Source organism: Crassostrea angulata, chromosome 3 (genome assembly GCF_025612915.1).
Source record: "Crassostrea angulata isolate pt1a10 chromosome 3, ASM2561291v2, whole genome shotgun sequence".
NCBI classification, from domain to species: Eukaryota; Metazoa; Mollusca; class Bivalvia; order Ostreida; family Ostreidae; genus Magallana; species Magallana angulata.
The window spans coordinates 17,746,561-17,774,086 of NC_069113.1; the positions used below are offsets into that span (position 1 = coordinate 17,746,561).

At 33.1% G+C, this 27,526-nt stretch overlaps 2 protein-coding genes across 12 annotated transcripts in view; both read left to right on the forward strand.

Moving 5' to 3' along the window:
• The window catches only part of LOC128177610 (CSC1-like protein 2), a 34,570-nt gene that overhangs the window by 3,054 nt on the left and 3,990 nt on the right, over positions 1–27,526 (forward strand). For 4 of the 11 annotated variants that reach the window (XM_052844384.1, XM_052844383.1, XM_052844386.1 and 1 more), the window contains exons 2-23: positions 3,712–3,898; positions 4,083–4,165; positions 5,453–5,485; positions 6,802–6,898; positions 8,699–8,736; positions 9,883–10,022; positions 10,211–10,262; positions 10,533–10,715; positions 11,072–11,152; positions 11,266–11,392; positions 11,605–11,738; positions 12,406–12,531; positions 12,902–13,052; positions 14,501–14,610; positions 14,987–15,073; positions 15,838–15,894; positions 16,195–16,357; positions 16,676–16,781; positions 17,062–17,229; positions 17,420–17,437; positions 18,574–18,695; positions 19,144–19,206. In XM_052844384.1, the coding sequence (XP_052700344.1) occupies positions 3,737–3,898; positions 4,083–4,165; positions 5,453–5,485; positions 6,802–6,898; positions 8,699–8,736; positions 9,883–10,022; positions 10,211–10,262; positions 10,533–10,715; positions 11,072–11,152; positions 11,266–11,392; positions 11,605–11,738; positions 12,406–12,531; positions 12,902–13,052; positions 14,501–14,610; positions 14,987–15,073; positions 15,838–15,894; positions 16,195–16,357; positions 16,676–16,781; positions 17,062–17,229; positions 17,420–17,437; positions 18,574–18,695; positions 19,144–19,206 (2,301 nt within the window). In that variant the 5' untranslated portion in view covers positions 3,712–3,736. Of the gene's footprint in view, positions 1–2,085; positions 2,225–3,711; positions 3,899–4,082; positions 4,166–5,452; positions 5,486–6,801; positions 6,899–8,698; positions 8,737–9,882; positions 10,023–10,210; positions 10,263–10,532; positions 10,716–11,071; positions 11,153–11,265; positions 11,393–11,604; positions 11,739–12,405; positions 12,532–12,901; positions 13,053–14,500; positions 14,611–14,986; positions 15,074–15,837; positions 15,895–16,194; positions 16,358–16,675; positions 16,782–17,061; positions 17,230–17,419; positions 17,438–18,573; positions 18,696–19,143; positions 19,207–27,526 lie in introns of those variants that run through there. The other 7 variants (XM_052844390.1, XM_052844392.1, XM_052844391.1 and 4 more) reach the window with 5 other exon arrangements.
• On the forward strand, positions 20,535–27,071 carry LOC128177609 (uncharacterized). The gene is made up of 8 exons (XM_052844382.1): positions 20,535–21,082; positions 22,890–23,141; positions 23,394–23,531; positions 23,761–24,163; positions 24,748–24,918; positions 25,227–25,311; positions 25,590–25,721; positions 26,060–27,071. The coding sequence occupies exons 1-8, from the start codon at positions 20,599–20,601 to the stop codon at positions 26,975–26,977; spliced, it is 2,583 nt and encodes an 860-aa protein (XP_052700342.1). The 5' UTR covers positions 20,535–20,598; the 3' UTR covers positions 26,978–27,071.

Below are 27,526 nucleotides of genomic sequence, written 5' to 3' on the forward strand. Positions count from 1 at the left end.
TGCCAATTTTTTGTTAAAATTGAGTGCATTATGTGCATGTCTCTTGATAATTGAATTGAAATTTAATGCATATCATTCAGCATTCAGAGTGGGCTTTTAATGTTCAGCTCAAAATAAGTTTCTGCCTTTCCAGCTCACATCAATTTAACAATTTTGTTGATAATTTGAAAGGACAATTGAAAGCAAAAGGCGACAATGCTCAGGGATAGGGACTGAATCATTTAGTCATGTAGTATTGTGAAAATTTGAAATCATGACTTGCACACACCCATATTGATGACAATGTCTTCCACAGAATTGCTACTGCAGAGGCTGAGTGTCAAATAACATCATACAAAGGAAGAAAAAAACTTGTAGTGAATTAATTGGTTGATCATGTTTTTGAGTTAAAAAGAAATGAGAACACTGTCATTGTTTTGCTCAGCTTCCTCAGATTGAAATTGATTTTTTTTTTTGCCCATCAGCAATTCAACATCATTACATCTTTAGAACCATTTTTACAAGACTTTGGACTTTCGGTTGGATGTAGCTGTCTATTTCTTGCGTCAAAACAAGTTAAAAATGACGCGGTTTCAAGCGAAATATGCACTGATTGCGTAGTTTTAGCTCAAAACCCAGACAAATCTTGTTGATTTCTAAGAGCAACGGCTGAGTGGCCAGCAATGAAATAGACAGTCCTACGTCACATTGCTATTTGACAAAACTACCCAAAGTCTAAGCTCTTGTTAAAATGGTTCTAAATGTTCTTCAGAAGAAGCAAAAAATCCTTACTTTATATAAACATATTAAGATGTAAAAATTCTAACAACCATAGTTCTTGATCAACTCACAGTTGGGAACACAGAAATAAAAGGAATATATAAGATACTTTATATCCCTCCCAAAACCTCACAAAAGTAGCTAAGAATGAAAATTGGAAAAATTTGTTTATAACCAGGCAGACAAAGAATGATTGTAAGTAAATAAACTTTCATGTACATGTACAAAAAAAATTATATACTCTGTCATCATTGAATGAATTGATTTCTTGGATCGACCTTTCTTATACAGATACTGGCATATGCTGTTCAGTGTTTGAAGTTCAATAGAACTCCAAACTACAATGATAATTATACCTCATGTGGAGCCGCGCCACACAAGTTTGCTTTAGTTTTAGTACTATACACATGTATATACTTCAATTTTTTAATATGAAGTTTTTTTTCTATATATGATAGAAAATCCATAAATTAATTGTAAATGAAGGTCAGGTTGACTGATGACATGCCATGTTTGTCTTTGATTTCAATTTCATTTTATCAAATAAGTGTTCTTAGTCCCATGACAAAGACATATCTGAAAACTCCTGATTTTCTGATACTTTTTAACAGCATTGATTTCCTAAAATTCTTGGTTATTCAAATCAAGCAACCTGTGTAATGATGATATATTTGCTGCTTTATAAATAAATCACTAGTTTATTGAATGAGGTTTAATGATTAATGATGCAGATGAGTTAAATCACTTAATTCAGAGCAATTTTCTGCTGACTTTAATTATTATTGTGTTTGCATGCCTATCCTACAAAAATGAATTTAATTATTAATACTCATGTACTAGAAATACCCTAAATCCAAGTTTGTTTGTGTGCCACAAAATTTGCCAAATTTGCCTGTGTATGGACATCACAGGAAATGATGCTTCTGTCAGAGAACAGCAGGTTTTGCTACTCACCACAGATGAGATATACACTTAGTATTTAGTTTAAAATTGTAAAATTGTATCTTTATACAGACAAAGCATTATTTTTTTAGAAAGAGAGAGAGAGAAAGAGAGAGAGAGAGATTATTGGTGCTACTGTGCAATATTGAGTTCATTAAAGAGGACAGGACATGTATTCCAACATGCTTGATTTTTACATGCACCAAGCAATCAAGACCAGAGACGGGCCATTTGTGTGGTAATTGAGTCCTCCATTAAGGTTGTCAAGTCCAGTCTATTGGGTGGTCTGTCCATACATGTACAGTACAAGTGCTGCTGTTTAGAGGAGCTTTATAGCAATCAATGGAGACTGGGTCCTCCGTGGAATGTCATTGTGTATGCTGTCTGAAATATTGATCGCTCTGTCGGAAGGTGCGAGGAGCTTGCTGCATGCATGGCTACTAACATATGAGCCGGCTTCAGTGGCACCATACTCTCTGTAGGATTTTTTGGGACATTTCCTCTAGTGTGGATAGTTTGGCAGGTAGGTAGGTGTGTTATTTGGACCGTTTTAAGTGTGTGGGGAAAGTCTTAGCCTTGTCAGCTTTGACAGACTGGTCAGACATTTATTCTGTATGTAAACATATGGTAGTATTGTCTCAGTGGGTATATCCCATTGATTAGAGAAGTCAATCATACCATCATTGTTTACACTGCGTGGGGGTTCATTTCACACAGGAGTATTTAAAACCATTGATTGGTTTTTAATCATTTCGCAGAGCTGTGTACAATTCTTCATATCCCTTATCCGTGCAATGAATTTTCATTAATGGTTGAAAAGATGTTAAGTGGACTCATCATGCAGACCTCCTACAGTTGAGAATCTGATCTAAAAAACTCAAAAACTGAATTAACTGAGTAATTCTATATGAGGGAGTCATGAGTTTTTGTTCGACAGGTTTGCATGATCTGTTGATCTCAGTCATGTACCAAAATGTACTGGTATAATATCAATTTCATGATATAAAATTTTTATTGCAAAGTCAATCTAGACTGACTTGGCCTAAGCAAGAGCATGAATTCCTCATGCTGGCTATTGAATTACTGGCTGCTATATTTTAAGACTTACCAGAGAATTTTTGACCAGAGTCTATTACAGCTATGATTACAAATTTTCATTGTCAATTTCAATAAATCTTCTTGAATGAGATGTGAGAGATATTCCTGAAGTATCAATTTGTGTAGAAAATTCTGAATAAATATATGTACTACACATTTAATTTGGGGGTTAAATTGTGTTTTGAATAATTCAATCATCAAATAATGAAAATTTGACTGGATTAGATTGGAATTTTCATTATTGTCATTTTATATTATTTAAGATCCTTGCATTTCTTCCAATTAATGTCATTTTAAGGTTACATAAATGTATTGGTAAAAAAATGTTATTTTAAATTTGCTTCAACAAACAACTTCCAAGTTGTCAGAGAGTAGCATAGACATGCATGCATTTGAGATTAAAATGTTATTTGTAATGTACTATATTGATAATTATGTTTAAGTACAATATAATTCTGATATTCATAAGAATATTTGATAGCATTCTAATTATGATATTTCATAGGTCTTCATTTATATAATTTAAGTCTTTATAGGTATGCATATTTTTAAGATATTTACACCAATATTTTCTTTTTTTATACTCTGATGAAAATTTTATTTATGTAGATCTAAGTACATTTTCAGTTTACTGTGGTTAATATTTGTGGGCATCATTTTTCATGGATTTAGTTTCAAGTAAATTCGTAAGCAATAATCATATTAAATTATCAATTATTACAAAATGTAAATTTTTAGAAAATGCTCTTTAATTAACTGTGGATCAACTCGTAAATTAAATTATCCATGAAAATTGATATTTAAGGAATATTTAGGATACCAAAGTACTCATATGTGGACTGTAATTTACAGATACTATTAATCTGTGACTGTATTTTACAGATATTCACTTAATATCTTTGTATTTTTCAGATGATAGTGTAAAGATCTGTTGACCATGTCAGAAAGCGCTACGACCCCCTGGGTGATCGGCCCGGGCAGTGTGGTGGAACTCTCCTGTGACACGTTTATGGTGAAAAACCAGACTAAAATAGACTTCACCAATGGTGAATATGGAGGAATCCCCTTTAATTTAATCATTAATACTGTTGGATGGTTGGTAAGTTGGCTTTTATTTTCAGGATAGAGGTTATACCACTCAAGAGTTATTTTCTGGTGGCTATGACAGAGTACCTATTGAAAGCTTATTTGATCCGAATTGAAGACTTTAGTTAAGCAGCTATCTGTAAACTACAAGTATTTATACACCCCTTGCCTTATGAGTATTTTCCATTTGCTTGCAGCTTCTCATTCTGCTGTTTACTGTAATGAGGAAGCTTGCCTGGGACTATGGAAGAATTGCTTTGGTCAGCAGAACCGAAGAAAAGTAGGTCCATAATCTTATACAGTGCCCAGGTGTCTAAGACCATATACTAAAGATAATATGCTTTGATTAATAAATAAATACAAAAAAAGATATACCGGTAAATAACATTACTCTGGTAGTTGGGTTAAGAACACTAGAAATTACAGATTGTACTCAGTTCTCATGATATGTATATCTATTGAGATTTTAGACATATAAAATCTATTTACTGGTACATGTAAGTATATGTTTAGGGATGAAATACTATTGTTTTCTTACATGCTTCTGTTAACAGTCTTACTGCTACAAATTGTCACCAATAGACCCATTGGTGATAGATTTAGACCCAGTTTAGGTTTTATTTAAGTACAGACCTATAAACAAGATAAATGGGGGTAATCAGAGACAGGGAAGGAACCATACTGTAAGAGAGAGCTGATAGTGTGGGCAGTCTAATTACATGTACAAGCTTCATCAGCAGTTTTTTCCATTGATTTTTATGTGAACTTAATTCTCACGAGGGTATCTGTTTCTTTTCTAAATGAGAGTCAAGGGAGATAAATCGTGTCGATCAGGAAGGGCATCAATTAAGGTATTCAATGTATAACGAAGGGATATTGAACAATTTTGAATCATTTTAAACTAATTAAATATGTATTGCTAGATAACTATGAAAGTGAAATGAACCAAATTCACATGACAGAAAACATATAAAGAGCTGGTCATTTCGCACTTTAAATTTTTTTAAAAGAGTTATCTCCCCTTGATGAAAAAAACAAAATTTTAATTTCCTCAAAATATCTGCGGTAAATGATTCATTTTATTTTATATTTAAATAAAGAAAAAGTTTATGCATGTATTAACCAAAAGAGTTTTATGAATTTTAGGTTACTTTTTACAATATCTTAATAAAACATACATTGCCCATAGACTTTAATGCAAAATTCAAGGCGTAATTAGTTGGACCATAATCAAAATTTTGAAAATTCCTTTGGTGGAGTATTTTTATTTGATAACACCTTCAAAATGATATCATGATTAAGAATATTGGACCATTCATTTATAAGGTACAAAATGCGGTCGTTATACATCGAATACCTTAAGCCTGCCAGTCATAGACACATACCCTGGCGTATCAGTACAGGTCTTGTCCTACAGGTCTTAACTGATACCTTATTCAGCAGCGTACATTCTGTTAACAAAACTTTACAGATGCTTTCTCTTCATAACATTTCTTTCTCTTTTATAAGGCCTAAGGGTTTTTTTTTTACTTCACATAACATGCAATATGATTTTTTTTCTTTGCAGCCAGAATTTGAATACCAACAGCCAATACAATGTGTAATAACGCTATTGCTGTCCTTTTCTATATATATTAAGCTAGCTTCTAATCCATCTACCAATAACCAGTACATATAACATGTTACCTACTTCACATAACTACCTGGTGATTAATAACAGCTAGACCTATGGCGTTTCACCTGTAATTTGGTGCTCTCCTTACTAGTCATGAATGCACTAGAACCACACCAAATATGAGAGAGAGAGAGAGAGAGAGAGAGAGACTGTATACATGCATGCAAAAGGTGATGGAATTATATTTCGATACTGGATAAAGGTTGCATTTTGAGCATATATACACATTTTAGTTTAGTAGATATAGGACAATCTTTTAATTAGTGGCAAGTTGCTTTAACATCAATGTCAGGTTTACTATGATAATTGCTAGATCAAAAGTCTATCTAATGTGTGTTTTAATGGAAACAGCAGATTTTAAATTCTTATCAATCAGTATAATAGCTTGAAAATCTGATAAAGATTTGAACTCTCTTTGATAATTAAGAAATGAAGTAGATTCAGTAAATTAATCTTTGCATTGAAAGGACCATTTCAGATTTAGATAGTTTCTCCTGCAACATATTTCAAATTCTTTTCCCTAATTTCCATAAAATTCTTTTTTTTTCACATGTTAAAACTTATAAACATTTTTGTATTAATTCCCGCAATGTGTTCTATATAGGAACTTCTGTTATACTTAAACTAAAACCTCCAGACATAGATAATATTTAACATACAGCCGCATTATTTTACAATGATAGAATGTCATGAATATAAAGGAATAGTGTATTGATTTTTGGGACAGGAATCAAGGTTGCTTTATTTTCTTTCCATCTCAAAGACTGCGATAATTCATCCGCAGACAGGCCACAGATGCAAGAGCTAGCATTGTCTGTCTGCAATACCTATAACTGTAGCTTGCTTTAATAGCATGATTAAGAGCTGGGAAAGTTGTTTACATAAGTTTTTGGTTACCAATAATTGTTGATAAAGGTACCATAAATACCTCTAGAAATATTTAATGAATACTTAATGTAACATTGTCACCAGATTCTTTGTGCTTGAGAATTATTTTTATTTTAGTGAACTTTTATTAATTACCAGTATCATTAAAAAACACAAAAATGAATGATTTTCATCCATAATTGTCCATGTTTATTGTCGGCACCATGCACTTAAAAAAGTATATATACCAGTGTTTTCTTTTAAAATTTTTATTTTCTAACACAATTGCCTTAAGAATTGTACTGCCAACATTTGCTGCGCAGTAAAATTATCATTAAAGTGATGTGTTGATGTGTGTTAATGTGATTATATAGGTGGACCTCTCTCTTCTATGGTGACCATGACGATGACACCAATAAGATGCAGGGCTCCGTGGAATCCCTGGACGCACACCTCCACAAACATGACAGTGTACGTATCTCACAAACACGACAGTGTACGTATCTCACAAGCACAACAGTGTGTGTATCTCACAAACACAACAGTGTACGTATCTCTCAAACACGACAGTGTACGTATCTCACAAACACGAGAGTGTACATATCTCACAAACAGGACAGGGTATGTATCTCTCAAACAGATCAGTGTACGTATCTCTCAAACATGACAATGTACGTATCTCACAAACACGACAGTGTAAGTATCTCACAAACTCGACAGTGTACGTATCTCACAAACTCGACAGTGTACCTATCTCACAAACTCGACAGTGTACGTATCTCACAAACACGACAGTGTACGTATCTCACAAACATGACAGTGTACGCATCTCACTAACACGACAGTGTATGTGTCTTACAAACACGACAGTGTACGTATCTCACAAACTCGACAGTGTACCTATCTCACAAACATTACAGTGTATGTATCTCACAAACACGACAGTATACGTATCTCATAAACACGACAGTATACGTATCTCATAAACACAACAGTGTACGTATCTCACAAGCACAACAGTGTACATGTACGTATCTCACGTCATTTCAAGTTCAGCAGTCACAATGTGAATTTCACATGATATAAGATTAGCTGTATTATTTGATTAATGGTCCTGCACAACTTTGGAAAAATTTTAATACAAGTCTGATTTTTTTTATATTACTTAAAGATATGAAATTCAAGTATGCATTCAACTTGAACAGGACAGAAAAAGATGTTCAGTTTTGGGGAAAAATCAACTTTTAAAAATCTATTGCTTTTTATAAAAATTTATGCTATATTTGAACTCCGGACCAGGGACCAGGTTAGTAGACCGAAGTTATACCCACTGCACTACAGAGATTGACATCAAAATTTGGTGACATAATTAGTGTCACAATGAGTTGAAATCGCCATGTTATGACCTAACGGACTGTCATAAAAAGTAAAAGTCACAAAGTGTGGAGAATCCCTTAGTCTGAATTACCTATGGCCGTGGATTAATAGACTTATATACCATTGAGAATTTGAAATTAGTGAAGAAGCAAAAGGCATCAGATAATTCAGTGGATCAATTTAAAGAGACCTGTGTTGATAAATGGTACAGAATATCACTGTACAGACCACCTCACTGTTCAGTGGTCATGTGTCCAGATTTTTGTGAGCTCTAGGGATAAATCTAAATTAATGAATAAATGAATATGATTGTACTAAATAGAATGGGAGTGACCTTTAAATAAAGTGCAGGTCAAGGTTATCCTTACGTACTTCCTGGTCCAGTCAGACCTCTACCAGGAAGTTACTTCAGAATCTGTGACGATCAGCATCAGCACTACTGGGAATTCATGTCTCATAAAAAGGCCTCTTAATTGTTCTTTTTTAAGAGTCTGAATCCCATTTCTCTAAATTACTGTTTTAAAAATCATGGAACTTTCGTAGCAGAAGTTAAGTTTTTAACAAAAATGCAGCACTGCATGCACTTCAGGATTCAACATGGTTTCAATTGGAGGATTATATCTTTGGGATGGTTTGTTTTCCCCCCATCTGCTCATTTATTAACTTTAAATCAAGTTGGCCATTGTTAGATTGATTTAGACAACCATGTGTTGAATGTGGTTATTATTAATCAATAATTTGCAGAGAATACTTAAAGTAATATCTGTCAGACATATTGACCAGGACGATAATGCACCATCATTCTGACATTACGCAGACCATGCACGTTATTAAGTGTTATCTTTAGTGGCAATCTTTCTCGCAAGTAATAATTGTGGTTTTTTATGGTTTCAGAATGTGTGCTCCTGGATTCCTGCCTTTTTTAGAGTCAAGTAAGTGATAAGGAGATAAGGGGACAGTCTTCCTAGTCCTAACAGACAATTATGACATACTCAAGATCAATCCAATGAATCCACAGGGAGTTGGACTCAGGCCCAATTATTCTAAAAATCTGATGACCAGAATCATCTGATTATATAGCCGCTTGCTGTGGAATAGACTTGGTGATGGCTCAATTTTTATGGCTTCTGTGGATTCCCCTTACCCATAAATTCTCAACATCAGCAAATTATAAAACACAGTTTCTGTATTTATAATTCCGTGATCATTAGACCAAATCCATATTATTCAACCCCCATGAATTTGTTGAAAATAAATAATCCAGGAAAATTTACCTAAAGAAATGAAATGATTCAATGAAAACTCCAAATCAACATACAAAATTCATATGTTGGCAGTATCAAATACTGTCAATAAACATGTAGGACTAAGATAAAAGATAAAAGATAAAATTTAAATAAAAGATAAAAAAGATAAAAGATAAAATTTCAGCAACTTTCTAAGGAAGCAAGCACTGTCTAACAGTTTGTCTGTCTTTCATCTGTATAATTCTTTAATGTTTTATACAACTTCTCGTCTCTCCACTGCTTACTCTAATTTTGGTCTCTCAGGATAATGGCATGCAGACAAAGCTTGTTAAGCAACACCCTGTTTTGCCATTAGGCTGTCCAAGGTTAATTTTACGTTTCACGTAACCTGCACGCGTAGGTTTAGGAAAAATTGTGTTTTTTATATAACAAACAAACCCATTTTTTATTTGGTCTTTTGAGGTTATTTTACTAAAATACCGCAATCTGTAGAAATTTGAAATGTTTACAGCACATTAGGGACTATAAATCAGATACTCAATGTGATTGTTAGGAAAAAGCAATATTAAAGAGGTAGCCTACATGTAGCTTGAATACTCACTGTATTTGTATCAATGAAAATGCATAAAATCATGTGTTTAAATATTGTGCTCTGGGTTTTTTATTTTTAATTCATTCCCCTCCCTCATAGGTTTGATATTTTGAAGGGATGTTAAAGGTACAATTAATTTTGAGCAGCCTGAAGCCAATTTTGTGAAAAAAATTTTTTTTTTGTAATTTAGCCTCCTCTACATGATGTTATAAATCTAAAATGTCAGTGTTTTATTTCAGAGATAAAGATATCCTGAAGAAGAGTGGACAGGACGCCATTCAGTACCTGACGTTTCAGCGGTACCTGATCATCTATACCACCATCGTGATGGTTCTAGTGGTAGCCATTATTGTACCGGTCAACTTCTCTGGAAATAACAGTATGTGCAATGATCAAGTGATAACAACTGTCATTGTTTGACTTACAACATTAAGATCACAGATGGAGGAAGAATGATGATATTGATCTTCAACTAGCTATCTTGACCTTCAATATTTTTTGAAGGGCATTTTTAACACAATGAAAAGTATCGAACTTGTATTTATTTTGGCTTGTTTTGTTTTGTAGTTGGGAACAAAACAGATTTTGGGCATACAACAATTGGGAATCTGGATCCTGAGTATGTACATGTATATTTATAACTACATGTATATACATATTGTCAACTCCCTTGATTACTTACATTAGTACATGGACATTATCATAGTGATACATATGCCTATAAAATATCATTCTATGAATGTTTTCTAATAATATTCCACACTCCCTTTATTTTCGCTATGATTCCTGACATTGAGCTGATTTTATGTGTGGGTCTTACTCACTTGTTAGACACATTAGTTGCTTATAAATATTTAAATACAAACATTTCCTCCCTGTATTTTGACAGTTCGCCCTTGCTGTGGGTCCACGCAGTGCTTGCCGTGGCCTTCCTGATTTTACTGGTTGGTCTGATGCGACACTTCCATGTGAACCTGGAGTTCGAGGAAGATGAACAGGTGTCACGGACACTGATGATTTCTGGGATTCCAAAAGACAAGTGCTTCAAAAACCAGATCACACAGCATTTTGAGTAAGTCAGATGAATTGATCTAACTAGAAAAGATACTGTTGTGTACAGATATGAACTGTTGCCTCCATTTCCCATGAATACATATAATGTATATATATTAAATGCTTTGGAATGAAGGAACATGTACCTGTATGTAATTTTAATGGGGGTTGAAGATATGTAATTTTAAAAGTCGCAAGCAATACTAGAACATGTATCACCTTCAATGAAAGGCACACAGGGTACGATATGCCTATAAGGAAAAACATGGTTCTTGCATTGTAATTTATACGTCTAAATGCTTCAAAGTGGGCACATGGAATTTTAAGACTTAAATATTGAGCCTTACATAAAAAGTTTTTCTCTTTTTTTTTCAGAGAAGCCTATCCAGAAGCCAGTGTGGTTGATGTCCAGTTTGCCTACAACATCTCGGATCTTGTTAAATTGGATAAGAATAGGTCAGTGTTTCAAAATATTGTAATCTCTCAATATGGTGATGAAAACAAGCATTTATCAGTGATATGAAATTTCTATCTGTTGCAATTTCTGTACATAATTATACTTCTTACAGGAGAGTAGCAGAAGAGGCTTTACTTGTGTCCAAAATGGAATACGATAAAACTGGAATCCGTCCAACCATGACACCGGTCACATGTGGGCGATGTTGTTGCTGCTGCACTTCCTGTGGGTGTCAAGAGGTCAGTTCATAGTCTTAACCAAAATGATTAACAGTTGTTTATAATAGTAGTTTGTACATTTGTTGCAGAGATATCATATTCTGACAGAAAATTATTCCTTTATGTAAGAACAAAATAAACAATTCAAGAATTACTTTTTTTGGGGGGGTGGGGGGAGTCAGATGTTTTATCATGATTGTTTTAATTGATATGTAAATTAATGCATGCTTTAGGTGGATGCTATTGAGCATTATGAGTCTGTAGCCTTAGAGTATCGGGAGAAATGTGAGAAAGAGAAAGTGACTGCATACCAGTCTCCTGCAGGCATTGCCTTTGTCACCTTCCACATGGATATCATGGCTGCCAGGTAAAGCTTCTATGATATTGCCTAGTAGCAGGAATATTGTAAATGAAAAATGAATTGTTTGAGAATTTTATAATGACTCATTTGGAAAGTTGGACTTTGCATTTTTTACGATTTCTGTCGTGTTCTTCAGGCATTAAAGATCAATAACAAAACACCCCAAATGAATTCTTTATTTGACAAATGATTTATCAGGCTTATTCAACTTGTAAAATGCCATTGGGAGTTCCATATTTCAGTTCAGACTTGTGTTATTACTGTGAAGTGGAAGATGAGCTGCAAAATGAGGCAGAGGCATATTTCATTTGTCATGTTTGTTCATCTACAAAAACTCTTCCTTTGAAAATGAAACAGAGTCTGACACAGTTTCAACAAAAAAGAACAAAATATAATGTCTATACTTTGCCATTATCTGTTTGATGAATATATGCTAACGAGTACACAAATAAATAATTGTCTTAAAAAAAACCCTTAAAAACCTGCCGGCCTCATCAACATTTCAAAATTTTGGCCCAATTTTTTTGGCCTAATTGATACAAAATTGTGTCATAATTTAAGTAACAATTTTAATATCAAAATTCATGTTTTATTGAATTACCCCATATGTAAGTAGATGAGTACATGTATGATGCATTTATGCTCAATGTACGTTATAATTCTTAATCGTTAGGGTGAGGAGTGACTTTGAGGACTCGTGTAAGGGGACCAGTAACCCCCAGAACTCCTCGCTCAGTGAGGACCTGATGGTTTGGTCCTGGAACGTACATTACGCTCCGTCACCCGAGAATATCTACTGGTAAATACATCAATCACTAGTATTTAGATAAGGGTCATCAATTGAAATAGACAAAATCTGAAACAGATTCATATATCAAACAATGCCTTGAAAGATTAAATGTAAATTTTTTTCAACTCAATGAAAAACTAGAAATGAAGTAAGTTATGGAATGTTTGGACTATACTTAGTTCTAAGTATCATACCATAGTATTTAAAAAAAACCTGTTCTATAAAATATATGATATGCAATTAAATTTTTTCAACTTACTGGTAGTTCACTGTTTGAGTAATGTGACAAACTATTGAAATCCTCACAAGAAATACATCTATAGTTTGACGATTGAAGTAATTTTAGATCATAATTTTGAGAGAACTTGTTTCCCTTTAGGGAGAACCTGTCCAAATCCAAGTGGAAGTGGTGGATTACCGCTATCATCGTTAACCTGATCCTGTTAATTATCCTGTTTTTCTTCACTACTCCTCTGATTATAATTAACAGCCTTAATGAATTTGAGTACCTCAAACCTATACAGGAGCACGTAAGTATTTGTACCAAATTATGTATAATTTTCTGCTGATTTGTAAGAAAATTATTGTTGAATTGAAATCTCATGAAGACCATGCATACTTTATCCACAGTACAAGAGTTAACTCCCATCACTAGTGCATAATTGCAATTTTTATTATATGCAGTTAAAACAAAAAGAATAAGATATATTTGCTACATGATTTGTAGTACCATGTACATGTAATTGACCTGCAGTATTAAATAATTAAGGTTAATTTGTGGATATAAAAATCCAATTTTTAGCTAGAAACTTTGCTCTATATGGCTACTGTAGATGTGGAGTGTAAGTTTTAGAAGTATGCATGTTGTGCAAGAAATACAAATTAGTCACACTTTACATTAAGTACCGGTATGATATGAACAGCTGCATGTAAATGAAAAAGAGATGAAGAGTGAGTTGTCATCCTTGGCTAAGCAGGTTATCAATGACATCCAAATGGATTTTTTTGGTGACAACTACTGATCAGCAATACATCATGAATAGATCTTTTTTTGACAAATTATTTGATAGGTTTTTTTGAACAAAATTTGCAAAATAGGAAAAATCTGTAGCATTTTTAATTTGCGTCAGTCAATTTTTGCGATGTAAAAAGTTTATTATTGAAAATGATGTGTGTTAAATAATTCAGGATATAAAAGAGTTTGTGAAAAAGTGTAAATTAGATCATTGCAAAAATTACGGACATACGATAGATTTTTGGTTTATCATGAATATTTTTGTTTGAGTTGTTGTATGATCTACATATTTCTTTTTACAGGTGTCTATCCTTGTAAGCCTTGATTTTGCTCTTTTAAATATTCAGTTTTGTTTTTGTGTTTGTTCTTTTCAGATTACAAATATTGTAAGCTCAAATTCAGTTATAATCTTTTGTGTACATGATCAATTCTGGTTATGGAAATGCATGCTTTGATAATATGATAAAAAAATATAATGCAATGCTTTTGAGGAACTTATAAACTTCTATTTTTAAACAAAAATTCAGTAAAGGAATTTGATTGAAAGCATGAATCTTAAAGAACTAATCATTGTTTTTCTTATCTGTATCAAAATTAAGATCTATTTTCAAACTAAACTATCTTATGGCAAAACTTTATGTGATTAAATCATAAAATGTCTTAATTTGCTACTTATGATTTAAAATATTGGCTAGAATTAAAGCTCAACATTCCTTTTCCATGTAAACACCATGAACAGATAAATATAAAAAATATATAGAAAATATACTAACTGCTTCATATGCCTGAATTATGCTGTATCATTTACACTTGAGCAAATTCACAATCACTGAAAGCCTACAGAAACATGTATGAGCTTCAAACCTGCACATAAATCTTACTATAAATCTATGAATGCATTCCTTCATTATACACAGGTATATCAGCACGTTAACAGTCAGTATGGTTTCTGTCTGATTTCAGAGTCCAGCGTTGGTCGAGTTCCTACCTACGCTGTTACTGTGGACTTTCTCCGCGTTACTTCCAACTGTAGTGTATTACTCTGACTCAACATTCATAGGTCATTGGACAAGGTAAGACAATACCGGTACATACATTACAATTGGCATTCTGTAAATCAGCTTTTATTCATGTGCAAGAAAATTTTGTGAGTTTCGGGAGAACTTGAAAGAATTTCTCAATGAGAACCATTTTATCCTTTATCAATTTAAAAAAAAATGTTGTGGCAATAAATAGTTGGTTTACGGCATGCCCTAAACTTTTATATACCAGTCCAGTATGTGTCTTAGTTGTAAAAGATTTTATTAATAGATTTTGACAGAAGATGTTCACTTGTTCATGTCGATGATATATTTTAGTGGATATGATGCTTACAATTAATTGAATTAATAATCAACATACCAATAAATTTTTAGGCCTATATCAATGTTAGCCCTTTGTTTTATTCAGAACTGCTGAGCACCATGTGATCATGGTAAAGACATTTATCTTCCTGCTGTTGATGGTGCTTGTCCTGCCCTCTCTAGGACTGACAAGGTAATGTCTGAATTATATAAGATGTCGGCTCAATAAAGAAAATATTATTTTGATACCAATACCAGTACCTATCATCCTCACAATGTCAGGGGTCCTGAGTCCACTCGCGGCTGTGGACTCAGGACCCTTGACATATACATCACTTAGTCTAGTGTTTTCTTTTTAAGTACTGTGAAATCATTAGATTTTGTGGTGGCTCAATTTTCGTGGAATTCATGGATACCGATACCTCTCTTCCACGAATTACCATCCTCCACAAATTAACAAATTAGAGTTATAAAGTCATATTTCCTTTTATAAATATGAGAATACACGAAATTACGTCCCCATGTACATGTAAAATTTAAGCAATCCAAGAAAATTGGCCCCCCACAAATTTTATTGATTCCACAGTATTTGCTGTGTATATTTCATCTTAAAGAATGTAAATGAATATATAGAAAACCTGATTACTGTTGATTTTAAAATGAACGCTCGGAAATAATATCCGTATAAAGTCATGAGAAGCACCCCTTACTGATTTTTAAACTGTCACGTTTGTTTTACTGACAGTACTGTTGTAAACCATATGAAATTGTAAATAAAGTTTGGTGCTCACATTTTTACATTCTCATGATCTACACATGGGCAGAATCAATAAGTACATTAATATTTTGTAAATTAAGGAATCGACAGTAAAGTAGGAAAGCAGTACTAACACATTATATATAATTGCAATTGCTAAAATTTATGTCCATTGTAAAATTTTGTGACTTGTTTTCCAGTGTTAAAGCCTTGTTCCAGTGGTTTGTTCTGGACAAAGAGTCCTCATTTAGATGGAGGTACGTGTGATTTTGTCAAAAGATTCAACACCCATATAAGACATAATAGTGTAAAATGACTATCAGTATAATATAGAGCCTAAGATTGGACCATTACATAGATGGCCGACAATCAAAATCACGAAACAATTATAGACATGTATCGGTACAAATATATGTGAATAAAAGAATTGCAACATAAAAGTTTGTTTGCTTTCTTATGTTTATACTTGCATGAAGATAACAGGAAAAAAATCTAATTTGTTATTATTCTAATCAATTTTACAAACTCTAATTGAATTAGTACTTTCGTCTTTACAGGTGTATATTTGTGGCTGGACATGGCGCCTTCTTTGTAAATTACGTCATTACGGCAGCTTTCATTGGTACAGCTTTAGAGTTAATTCGCTTTTCAGAGCTATTCATGTATGCTCTCAAGCTTTCACTTGCTCATTCCTCAGCTGAAAAGACAGCAGTTAGAAAGGTAAACATTTGTTTTCAAATATATGTACAAGTACTTACAGATCCTTTGAATTCTCACTACCTGCAAATTTAAACATTATTTGTAGCTGAATACTGTTACATGTATAGCAAACACTTTAAAAATGAAATAATAATTCTCATATGATGTAGTTTTGAAATATTACAAATTTTGAAGATGTAATGAATTGAATTTAAAACAAATCAAATTGTTTATCCTGGCACTTTGCTTTCTATCATAATACTTAATGAACAGAAATGTGTTCAATTTCTTCACATTGTAAATCTGATACAATGAGTTGTCCCTGGCTGTGTTATACAGGCTGTGGTTTGGGAGTTCCAGTATGGCTCCCAGTACGCCTGGATGCTGTGTGTGTTTGCCGTCATCATGGCCTACAGCCTTCTCTGTCCCCTGGTTGTCCCTTTTGGTAAGTCTGGCTTTTCTTGTATGAAAAATTAGTATACCGTTAAAACCTTTATAGTACTAATATATTGATATGCGCCAAATAAAACTATCATTATATAATTATGGTATGAATATGAACTTATTTGTATGAGTAATATTCTTCAAGAAGAGCTAAATTATCAGAAATGGAATTTTACAACTACTTGTACTGCTATGAAAATAACTATGAAGATAAATTTGTTACAAAAGAACTCTTTAAATTTCAATTACCAGTACATTTATGAATTGTTTCTTTTTCACAGGATGGGTGTACATGATTTTAAAACATGCAGTGGACAGATACAACATTTACTTTGCCTACAAGCCATCAAAAATCAACAAAAAGATCCACTCTTCCGCCATTAATTTTGTCACCGTGGCAACCATTCTGCTCCAATTCAATGTTGTCTTCTTCACTGCTCTCAGATCAGGTAAAGCAGTAAATAGCTGCCATTTACTGTTGATAAAATTATCATTATGGTTATTAAGGTTTGCTTTGTGTTAAATTTTCAATATTCAACCTTTGCCGTTCATTTCAATGAAAAATAGATAGAAATGGATTTGAAGCAATTAGACATTGAAGCAATTTTAAGACTTTAAGTTTTGATGCACATGTTTCAGAGATCAGCTTTAGTAATGGTAAGTCCAGCAAAGAACTGCAATGTGTCAGGCTGCCATAAGTGTCCTTTATTCTATGATTGCTCTAGTATTTAACAGGTTTATGGATCATGGTCATTTACATGTACACAATTAAAATGCAATTCAGTATTTGCTTGTTCTTCTGGGTATAAGCAATTGCAGGAAAAAAAATAATAACTTAACCAAGAAACAGAAAATAATCAAAGATGCATGGAAGAGGTTAGAAACACAAAAATTGCCTGTAATCTTACAAGCTTGCACTATGAAGATCCTCTGGCACATAGGAATTAGTGTTTAAATTCATCTGTTCTGTCAATTTTACCTGCAACAAGAAATACTAACTCATCATCAACTTGACATTATGTTCATGAACATCTATATTTGCTTTTATTTTTGCGATTTACTGAGAAACCTTGCAGATTTCTTTGAAATTGTAAGATTTTAGCTTTACATATCGAAAGCTTAAAGTACATGTATAGCTTAAAATCAAAGAAAGAAAAATATCAGCACATTCTTAACTATTGCTTTTAAAGACTTATGTTGTGTACTTATTTACTTCTTGAATAAAAATGGAATGTAAATTCGTTTGTACATCTTGACAGATATGATCCATATACATGTACAATAAATTCAGAATTCTTCATTCACTTTTTTTCTTTGTGTACATTTTAAAAATATTTTCAAGTCCATTATTACACGTGTAATAAATACATGTATGTGTACATCAATATAAAATTGGAACATTATTCATTCAGTTTAATCAGGCAGAATGTGATGTTATGTATCTATTAATCACTGAATGAACATGCAGCTATATGTACGTTTGACTCTTGTATTATAGAAACAGCACCAGTCAAATCAAACTTTAGATTTGTGTGAACTTTTGCAGATAATTGAACCCTGAATAATGGTTGCAACAGTATCTAATTTTCATTTACAGAGGATATATTATCATAATAGGCATCATCTAATTTTTCATGTACAGTGATAACCCATAATGGCTGTACATGTAGTTAGTCTATGTGTAACATCTACATTGTAATTTCCCTTATTACCAAGAAAATATATCATTGTTGTATTTAGGATAGTAGTCTGCATAATACAATGTATCTTACCATAATTATTTTCCTTTACAGAGAAAGTGAACCCCGTGTTTGTCTTCTCATCTGTGGCCCTCTTTATGTCCATCGTGGTTTTCGTGGGGCGGGTCTGTTTCGGTTGGTTTAAGAATCTGTCCTCGGCCACCCGCAGATACAGGGTAAGGGCAAGTCACTCTTAATGACTACTATTGTAGTGTTTTGAATAATTGAACTTCATCACCTTCTCGTTAGATTGAATACATGTTTCTGGAAATGTTGCTTTGAAATTAAGAATATAAGATTGTTTAAAAAGAATGGAATGCACAGATTATCAATATTGTTTGAACTTATCTTAAATCTTTGCATGTCACATACAAGTATCTATAGAAATTTGCATGTGTTTCCTTAAAGTGAGTGTCATATTTGAGCAGAGTGTATAAGCACTGCATGAATAAGTTGTCTTTTGTTACGTTTCTGGTTGTTATTTGAGTGCTGCATATAAGCTTGTGTTTGCATATGCAGCTTTAAATTGGAAGATTTCATAGTGAATGTCTGTGGTAAAAAAACTAGAAAAGAATTGATTTAAGGTGCAGAATAATTGTTGTTTAATTATGACTATATGAACAGAAAAATGACAAGGTACCTGATGAAAATTCTACTCAAAATCGTCCCGGTGTAGAATCACCCCATGTAAGTCTTTCACTGCCTGAAGCTACAAATGCATATATTTACATTCTACTGTGTTTTTCCATTAAATTCCGTGATGTTTAAATGCCTCTAAATGCAACACCTATTCACTGCGTATGAATTTACGAGTAATATACATAAATAGTTCTTAAACCGTGATTTCTATGTTATCGGTTAAAAAATGTATTTCATGAACGTTGTCAAAACACCATGTTTTATAATTATTAAACAAAAAGTGGACTTTATTGTTAAAAGCAACATTTCAAGAGTTATTTATCATGGATTATATTTTCATGCTCGTCGATCTCATCTCAACAGTCTATGTGAAAACCAGTTTAAACCGGTTTTACATAACAGCTGTTCTTGCTGTTACTTATTCACTCCCTCCGTGATCTGCACTTTATATCGATTTATTTAAGTAAACAATTGATTTCTTTAGTAAGAGAATGTAAATATAAGCATTAAATGATTTATTTTTGACGTCGTCGTGTCAATGACTGCCGTCAGGTGAGCAGACAAATTATCATAACGCGCTAACGCGCGTTATTCAATTTGTCTGCTCACCTGACGGCAGTTATTGACACGACGACGTCAAAAATAAATCATTCAATGCTATAATAACTTATAGAATGACAGTAAATTGTATTCATAATACTACAATAACATCTTTTCATAGCTTTTAATTATATACATGTATACTTTTTAACGCCTTGCCAATAAATATTTCTTCTCAATCTGCCCATTATAACAGCATTCCAGATTTTTATGTTGATACCGTGTTTGGAGAAATATTGGGCTGGTTTTATTACATGTACGTGGATATATATATTCCAATGATGTAGAGACTGCACATTTTAACACTTATAAGATTGCTTTCAACAAAGACAGACCCTTGTACTTATTCAATATAAAAAATTGGCTTATTTTAGGTCTTCATTCCACTTTTGCTAGATGCATTGAGCAGATTCTTAAAATTTTCTTTGATGAACTATTACCATTGGTGGATAATTAGCCATTTTTAATTTAGAAAAAATTCTTGGTACATTATTGAGAGTTCAGTTGTAGTGTAACATACATATTCATGCAGTACATGTAGTAATTTTAGGACATTGATGTTTTCTTTATTGTTTAATTGGTGTTGTCATTTAGGGCTTTTAAAATATTATTTTGGTCGGTTGATGGTGGGGGTCACCAAAATATATACAATGTATTTATTAGAAGAGATTTAATGCCTTATATTGGATTAGTTTTGCACTGGAAGTTTATTGCAAATTTTTGTCAACTTTTTGTTATATTCCAATTAACGTAGCTATAGATAGCGATCACGTGACAAAGCATGTGAATTCTAAAAAAAGAACTTCTCGGTCCATTTAATCCGGAAATGCAGTAATCAATATGGCGGACTGTCAACATTTGCCGCTAAAAGTCAAAGGGAAATTTTGTAGTAGAGGTAAATATAAAAAAGCATCGCGTATGAAACAATTTAATAGCGTTCATAAGAACGACAACGATAATATCCCCACTAACATTGAACATTCATATGCAAACGACTCGGCGCCATATTCCCAGGCAGACGACACATCTGTCAATCTTGACGATTTCGATGTACTGGAAAACGTATGTGTTCAAAGTGTGGACGGTATTCAGTGGAATGATGGCCGAAGGGTTGTGGAACTTAAGCACCTTGCCGATCAGCTTGTATGTGTACACTGTAACAATCGGCTGCATTTGTCGAATATTGAAAGTGAAAAGCGTTACGGGCTCGGTAGCTTGCTATACATCAAATGTGATAGCACTACTTGTGGATTTACTAACACAGTTTCCACGGGAAAAAGAAACAGTAAAGGTGCCTTTGATATCAATTCAAAAGTTACACTTGGTAAGTTTAATTTGACATGATTGCTCTCTCTCTCTCTCTCTCTCTCTCTCTCTCTCTCTCTTTATTATTATACTCTGTCCCGAGTTATTGCCACCACAACTTTTTGCTTGATATTTCGATAATCATGAATATCTTTATGCTCAAACTATGTTCATCCATTTATATGAAAAATGTCCAGATTATCTGTTTTGAAATGCCACCTCTACCGCCTCAGGTTTCAATACACATCCCAAATTGGAAAGTCTACAGCAGTACGGGGATTTTGCATTGCATTAGCCATTAACAAGCCCTAATGATAATTATGTTGAAAAATCGCCCAAGGTATCCCTAGTACTTCCGAATGGAGAAAAGATGTAAACTTTTCCCATTATAAATTTCCGTAAGAAATTTATTTTTGTTCCTGTGAAGTTTTATGAGTGAAAATGATAATTGTTCAATGAAGATATCTTGGATTTATTCCTTTTTATCAATTTCAACTGTATTTCTTTCACATGTATGTGTATTTTTATTAAAAATCATTAAAGCTGTGATGGAAACAATAGCTTGGGACAGACTATAGTAGTGTGTGTATATACCAGGTATTACCAGTTGTATATATATATATATATATTCTAGACTTTGACCCGTGCCTGCACGGGTGGACATTGCATATGATATCGGACATTTACGAAATAGATACATCAACACACCATATTGTTGACATTAACATAACCAAGCCTACAATAATGCTAATTATTTCACTACACTGCTTAGTTAGAATAATTTAACTGTGTCTCGGGACAGGCCTAGTTAAATGCATCTCATTTACCCATAATGAGCAAAAAATTGCAGATATATGTGTGTGTGTGTGTGTGTGTGTGTGTGTGTGTGTGTGTGTGTGTGCACATACAAAAACTTTTTAAATCAGTCAATTTTTAGCAGTTATAAATGCTATCTTAAACAGCTATGCGAGTCATTTGTTATTTTTGATGTTTTATGCTGTCCCGCTGTAATTCTTTTTTTAATTTTGAGCCTTGAAGTTAGTTGGATTGAAATATTAAGTTCTTTAAAGTTAAAGGTTCTTTGATCCTCAGGCTCAAAATATATATTTTTCATTACAAATATCGTATGAATCCTTCAAACTTCATAAATGAAATAAAATTAAAAATGTTTTATGGTAACCTTGCAATTTATGAAGTTATTGCAATTTTGGCCACAATGGTAAAATGGAATAAATAACAAAGCATTGTTAAAATACCCAAATTAACCATTCTAAACATTAAAATTAGAAAACCAAAATATAATTTTTTTAGTTCAAATTGTGTCTAAGTCCCTTTAGCATTATTTTTAAAGCATTAAAAATACCCAAATTAACCATTCTAAACATTAAAATTAGAAAACCAACATATAATTTTTTTAGTTCAAATTGTGTCTAAGTCCCTTTAAACTTCAATACTAAGTAAATGTGAAAATATGAAAGGCAGATTTATGACAGGAATAAAAAAAAATCTGGATAGTTTAGAGTTATCAAACATTGTTGAGGATCTGAGATTGTTAAGGTAACATTTCTTAACATATTTATGTGATATGTCATTGGGTTAACAAGTATCTGACTGTCTAAATATCAAACTCAGCTGTAGCTCTGTGTTTTGAGCACTGGTACAGTCAGTACACCAGAGGCACTTCAAGTTTCCAATGGAGAATTGACTTTTCACATGCATACTAAATCACATGAACATACAGTGCTCATGTAAAAAGTTCATGTATTGTTTTATTATTTTTTTTTTACTGATATATATCTTATAATTGTATTATTTTATATCTTCAGCTATGATACATTCTGGTATGGGACCAACTCATGTCATCAATTTTCTCAGTACCTGTAACATTCCACCAATTGATACCACCACATTAAAGAAAAAAGAAAAAGAGATCTCAGCATCAATTGTAAAACAGGCCAAAGAGTCTTGTCGTAGAGCTAGAGAGGAAGAAATGGATGCTATATCAGACCAATTGGAGTGCAGTTTTGATGCTGGATGGCAGACCAGAGGATCTGGCTGTCAGTACAATAGTAGCACTGGTATGAACATTACTGCCTGTCATTGATTGTTATAAAGCTAGATTTACAGTATTTAGTGTAGAAAGCATACAATTATTATGGAGATTAAAATACATCATGCCCTAAATACATAAGTGATAAATTCAAAATTATAAAAATGACAATATTATATACATGTAGGGTAGACATTTTATTGAATATCTTTAATAAATTAATAGGTGTGGACTCCAGTAAGCATTTGTTAGTTAAAATTTTTGTCTTATAAATCAACAGGCCATGCCAGTATTATAGGTGCTCAAAGTGGAAAGGTCCTTGAGTTTGATGTGAGGTCAAAGACATGTAGAGTTTGTCAGTATCATTTTGATAGAAATGAAACAGTACCAAATCACAACTGCACCAGTAATTGGTCAGGTTTGTATGTCTTGAAATTGTTTATATGTTAATGTAGTGTAAGTATATATGCTAGCAAAGAGCTACTATAAATGATATTTTTAATGTAAATACTGGTACCGGGTAAGTGTCACTAAGTCAAGACCAACATTAAAGAAAAGAAAATGAATGATTTTCTTGAGGTAAAGTCATAGCACTTTTAATTTATCAGTATTAACATAATTAATATGAATTAATTTTTGTGTTTTAGGTTCTAGTAAGGCCATGGAGCCAGATATGGCTTCAGCAATGCTATATCGGATGAAGGAAGATGGATGTGAGGTTCAGACCATACATGCTGATAATGATTCCACCACTGCCGCTCGACTAAGAAATGACTTTCCATCCCTTCAAAAAAAGCAGGACAAGAATCATCTGAAAAAGAACTTGACAAAACAGCTGTATAAACTAGCCAAAGATCACAAGCAACTGAAACCAACTGGTACAATTTCATATGTGACCAGATGCTTTATGTACGCAATCTCCTCAAAACATAATTCTGAAGAAGAGCTGACATCAAAATTGGAGAGGGTTGTCCCTCACATGTTTGGAGACCACAGTCTTTGTGCAGAGGCTGCATGGTGTACATATCAGAAAAATCCAAAGACATTCAGGTACTTTTAAAATTTCATATCATTAGAACAGACAATAAATTGGTTTATTTGATGCTAAAAGAATAGGACTTACATGTATTTAAACAATTATATGCATTCTTTGGTGATTCATGATGATATAAATGTAGACAACATTACAGAAAAAATAGATAAATGCACAACTTGCATCAGCTGATGGTGATAAAAAAAATTCTGCAATGATAGCTACCTTCATAGCCTGCATGAATCATCAGTCACATTGACTTTGTAGAGAAAAACATACTGGTACTCAGTGGATAAAAATATATGTTTGTACTTGTATGATAAGAAGTCTTTAAACCATCAATGAAGCTAGACCAGGGTATGGTATGGTTTCACAGGTTAGATATTTTTGTAAACAGGAATGACCCAAGTACATGTACTGGTGTGAACCACATTTCAGAGACTTGTTTAGATTTATGTAGTTTTGACAAACTTATGTCTTTGCTGAAATCACTGTAAACACAGTGTGTAGATTTAGTGCATCTTAATCATAAGAGGATTATAGTGGAAATTTCTGATCTATGGTATACCTTGGTTTATGATTCTTTCTTTACTTATTTCAGATTCAAGCACCTTCCAAAAGGCCAACCATTGTCAGGTGATCAGCTAAGAGCAGCACTGGATAACATAACGGAGAATTTCAAAGGCATGGCCTCTCAGCTGCAAAAGCTTGGATCCACACAAAGCAATGAAAACTTTAACAACATTGTGGCAAGCAAGGCCCCAAAGAATAGGTATGATGTAATCATGTTGTTTTGTGAAATGGAATTTCCATTAGGTAATGTAGCTAAATTTTATACTGAAGATACGAGTACATGTATTTATTTTCATAAAATAATAAATTTTGACAACCACGTTATTATGTAAACCTGTTATACTCAGCCCAAGGTTCCAGTTTCTGTCACGTTCAATGTAAAATTGAGATAAATGAGAGGAAAAAGAAATGTTATCATTTTTTGACCAAGTAGAACTTGACAAAAGCAGGGTGTGTAAGGTGTTTAAGTATAAATGTGTAAATGATTTAATTTTCTTTACAATTAAGGTCATATGGCAGCACAGCATCCCTAGTCACTAGAGTCTCAGCAGCAGTCTTACAGAAGAATGTTGGATACACATACATTGAAGAGGTACTTGTTTATTTAAAGATATTGTAACTATGTAGTTTCTCTTGCTCTCCTTGGTCAAAACTGGCTCAAACCTCACAACTGCAAAAGAATGTTCTTGGGTAATATATATGTGCAGTTTGTGACCTGAGCTTTTTTTCTAAAATCATAAATTATGGTCAAAGCTCAACCTTTATAGGTCTTTGACCCTTTTCTTTCTTTACCAAAAGTTGAGTACCTTATCAACAATTTAGAGTTGCAGATATGTGTCTGTTTGGTACTGTAACTATTTTTTGTTCCAGGTAAACAAAGACATCCTCTTGTCTCCAGGAGAGGTTTCTAAGAAGCATGGAATTAGCATGGATAAGAAGAAGTTGTGGCATAAAAAAAGGCATGCATCAGTTTCCTTCAAAAGGAGACGCCTGTTATTGAAGGTATTGTTTTATACATTATACTTTTATAACAAAATGATATGTTCACCATTCGTTTCAATGGCAGAGCTACATATTTTGCATAACTAATCACAAAATTAACCAATTTCAATGTAAGAACCAGTTGGTCAAGATCAGTATGTGTGCTCTGTGCAGTAGATAAACTGAACCTTAGTCTTCATGCTTTGTTAGCTTGAACAGAATCTGTATGATTTTTTTTTATTGTTAGTATAATTTTCTATATTTAGGCTACAAATGAGTTTCAAAAGGGTAGGTACAATGCAGCACACATTGTCAAACTTGTTTTACTAAATTTTTTATATTTCTATTTTTCTTGAAAGAAAAGACAACACTGGAGGGAGTCAGCAAATTATGTCAAAGAAGGGAAAACTTACGAACAAGGCATTTCATCAGCAGATGTAAACCCATGTGATATAGAAGCTTTACCAGGAAAGCGCAACTTCACTGGTGACGAAAATATGGTCGTCTTTGACTTGGAAACAACAGGACTGTCCCGCAACAGTGACATAATCCAATTAGCAGCTTTTGATGGGAAAGAAGAGTTAAATATTTACATTTCCCCATCCCAGGAAATAACGAAGAAAGCAAGTGAAATTACAGGACTGAAATATGATTTTGAATCTGGATGCATGTTTTCTGGGGGACAGAAAGTAGAATGCATTGATATTAGACTTGCTCTCCTTAAACTTATAGATTATGTTAGCAAGCGAGAAAAGCCAATTCTTGTAGGCCACAATGTATTGTCCTTTGACATTCCAATTCTAAGCAAGAAACTTCAAGAGCATGGTCTTCTTCAAGAATTTTTGCGGCATGTCAGTGGTTGTTTGGACACACTCAGGCTAGCACGTAAGTTATTCAGTAAGGAAACTGTGGGCAACTACAAACAGCAGACACTGGTACAAGTTCTCCTAGGAAAATCCTATCAAGCACATGATGCTCTTGCAGATGTTAAAAATCTTTACGAACTTTTTGTATCTAAGTTCACATTCAAAGAAACAGATGCTTTTCCTTTCAATTTCCATGTCCTTCAGAAGTCATTCGTACCACTTGTTGAAAGGAAGCTTATTTCGAGTGCAAATTCAAGAAAACTGGCAAATTCTGGTCTAGGACTTGGACACCTTAGTCTAGCGTACCAACGAGACAACCAAGAGGGGGTTAAGTTTATTTTGTCAGAACATGGTTTCAATGCAAAAACATCGAAAGGCATCAATTTGTACTTTGAGAAACAGGAAGAATAAGCATTGTTAAAAAGGACAGTGTCATAAAAGTGCATTTCTTGTCTATCTTTAAAGTATGTATATAATTGTAATATTTTGTAAACATCAATATTGTATTGATGAAGTATATGCAACATAGCTATACTATTACAAGTAATACTGCAGTTCTTTATTTACCGGTACATTGAATTTCTAAATTAATATTAAATGAATTGGTTTTTTTTTTATGTGCACATTGTTTAACATGTTTAAAGTCAGGGACATACATGCAATCATACTTTTTACATTGTAACTTTACCTTGCTTTATTTTCTCATCGTGTTGGGTGTTTTCATGTCAGAAATACTCAATGTCTCAGGTTGTGACATAATTGTACCTTTTGTAGTTATGTCGTATAGGACAAATATTGTCATATGTCTAAGGTAAGGAACATGATTATATGTAATAATCATTATGTGTATTTGAAACTGTATTTGAGTTTTAAATCATCTGTTTACCTTATCAAAGTGTATTCATGTCAAATTTGTTTGATCGACATACATGTACATGTTCATTCTTCTTGGCAAACGTG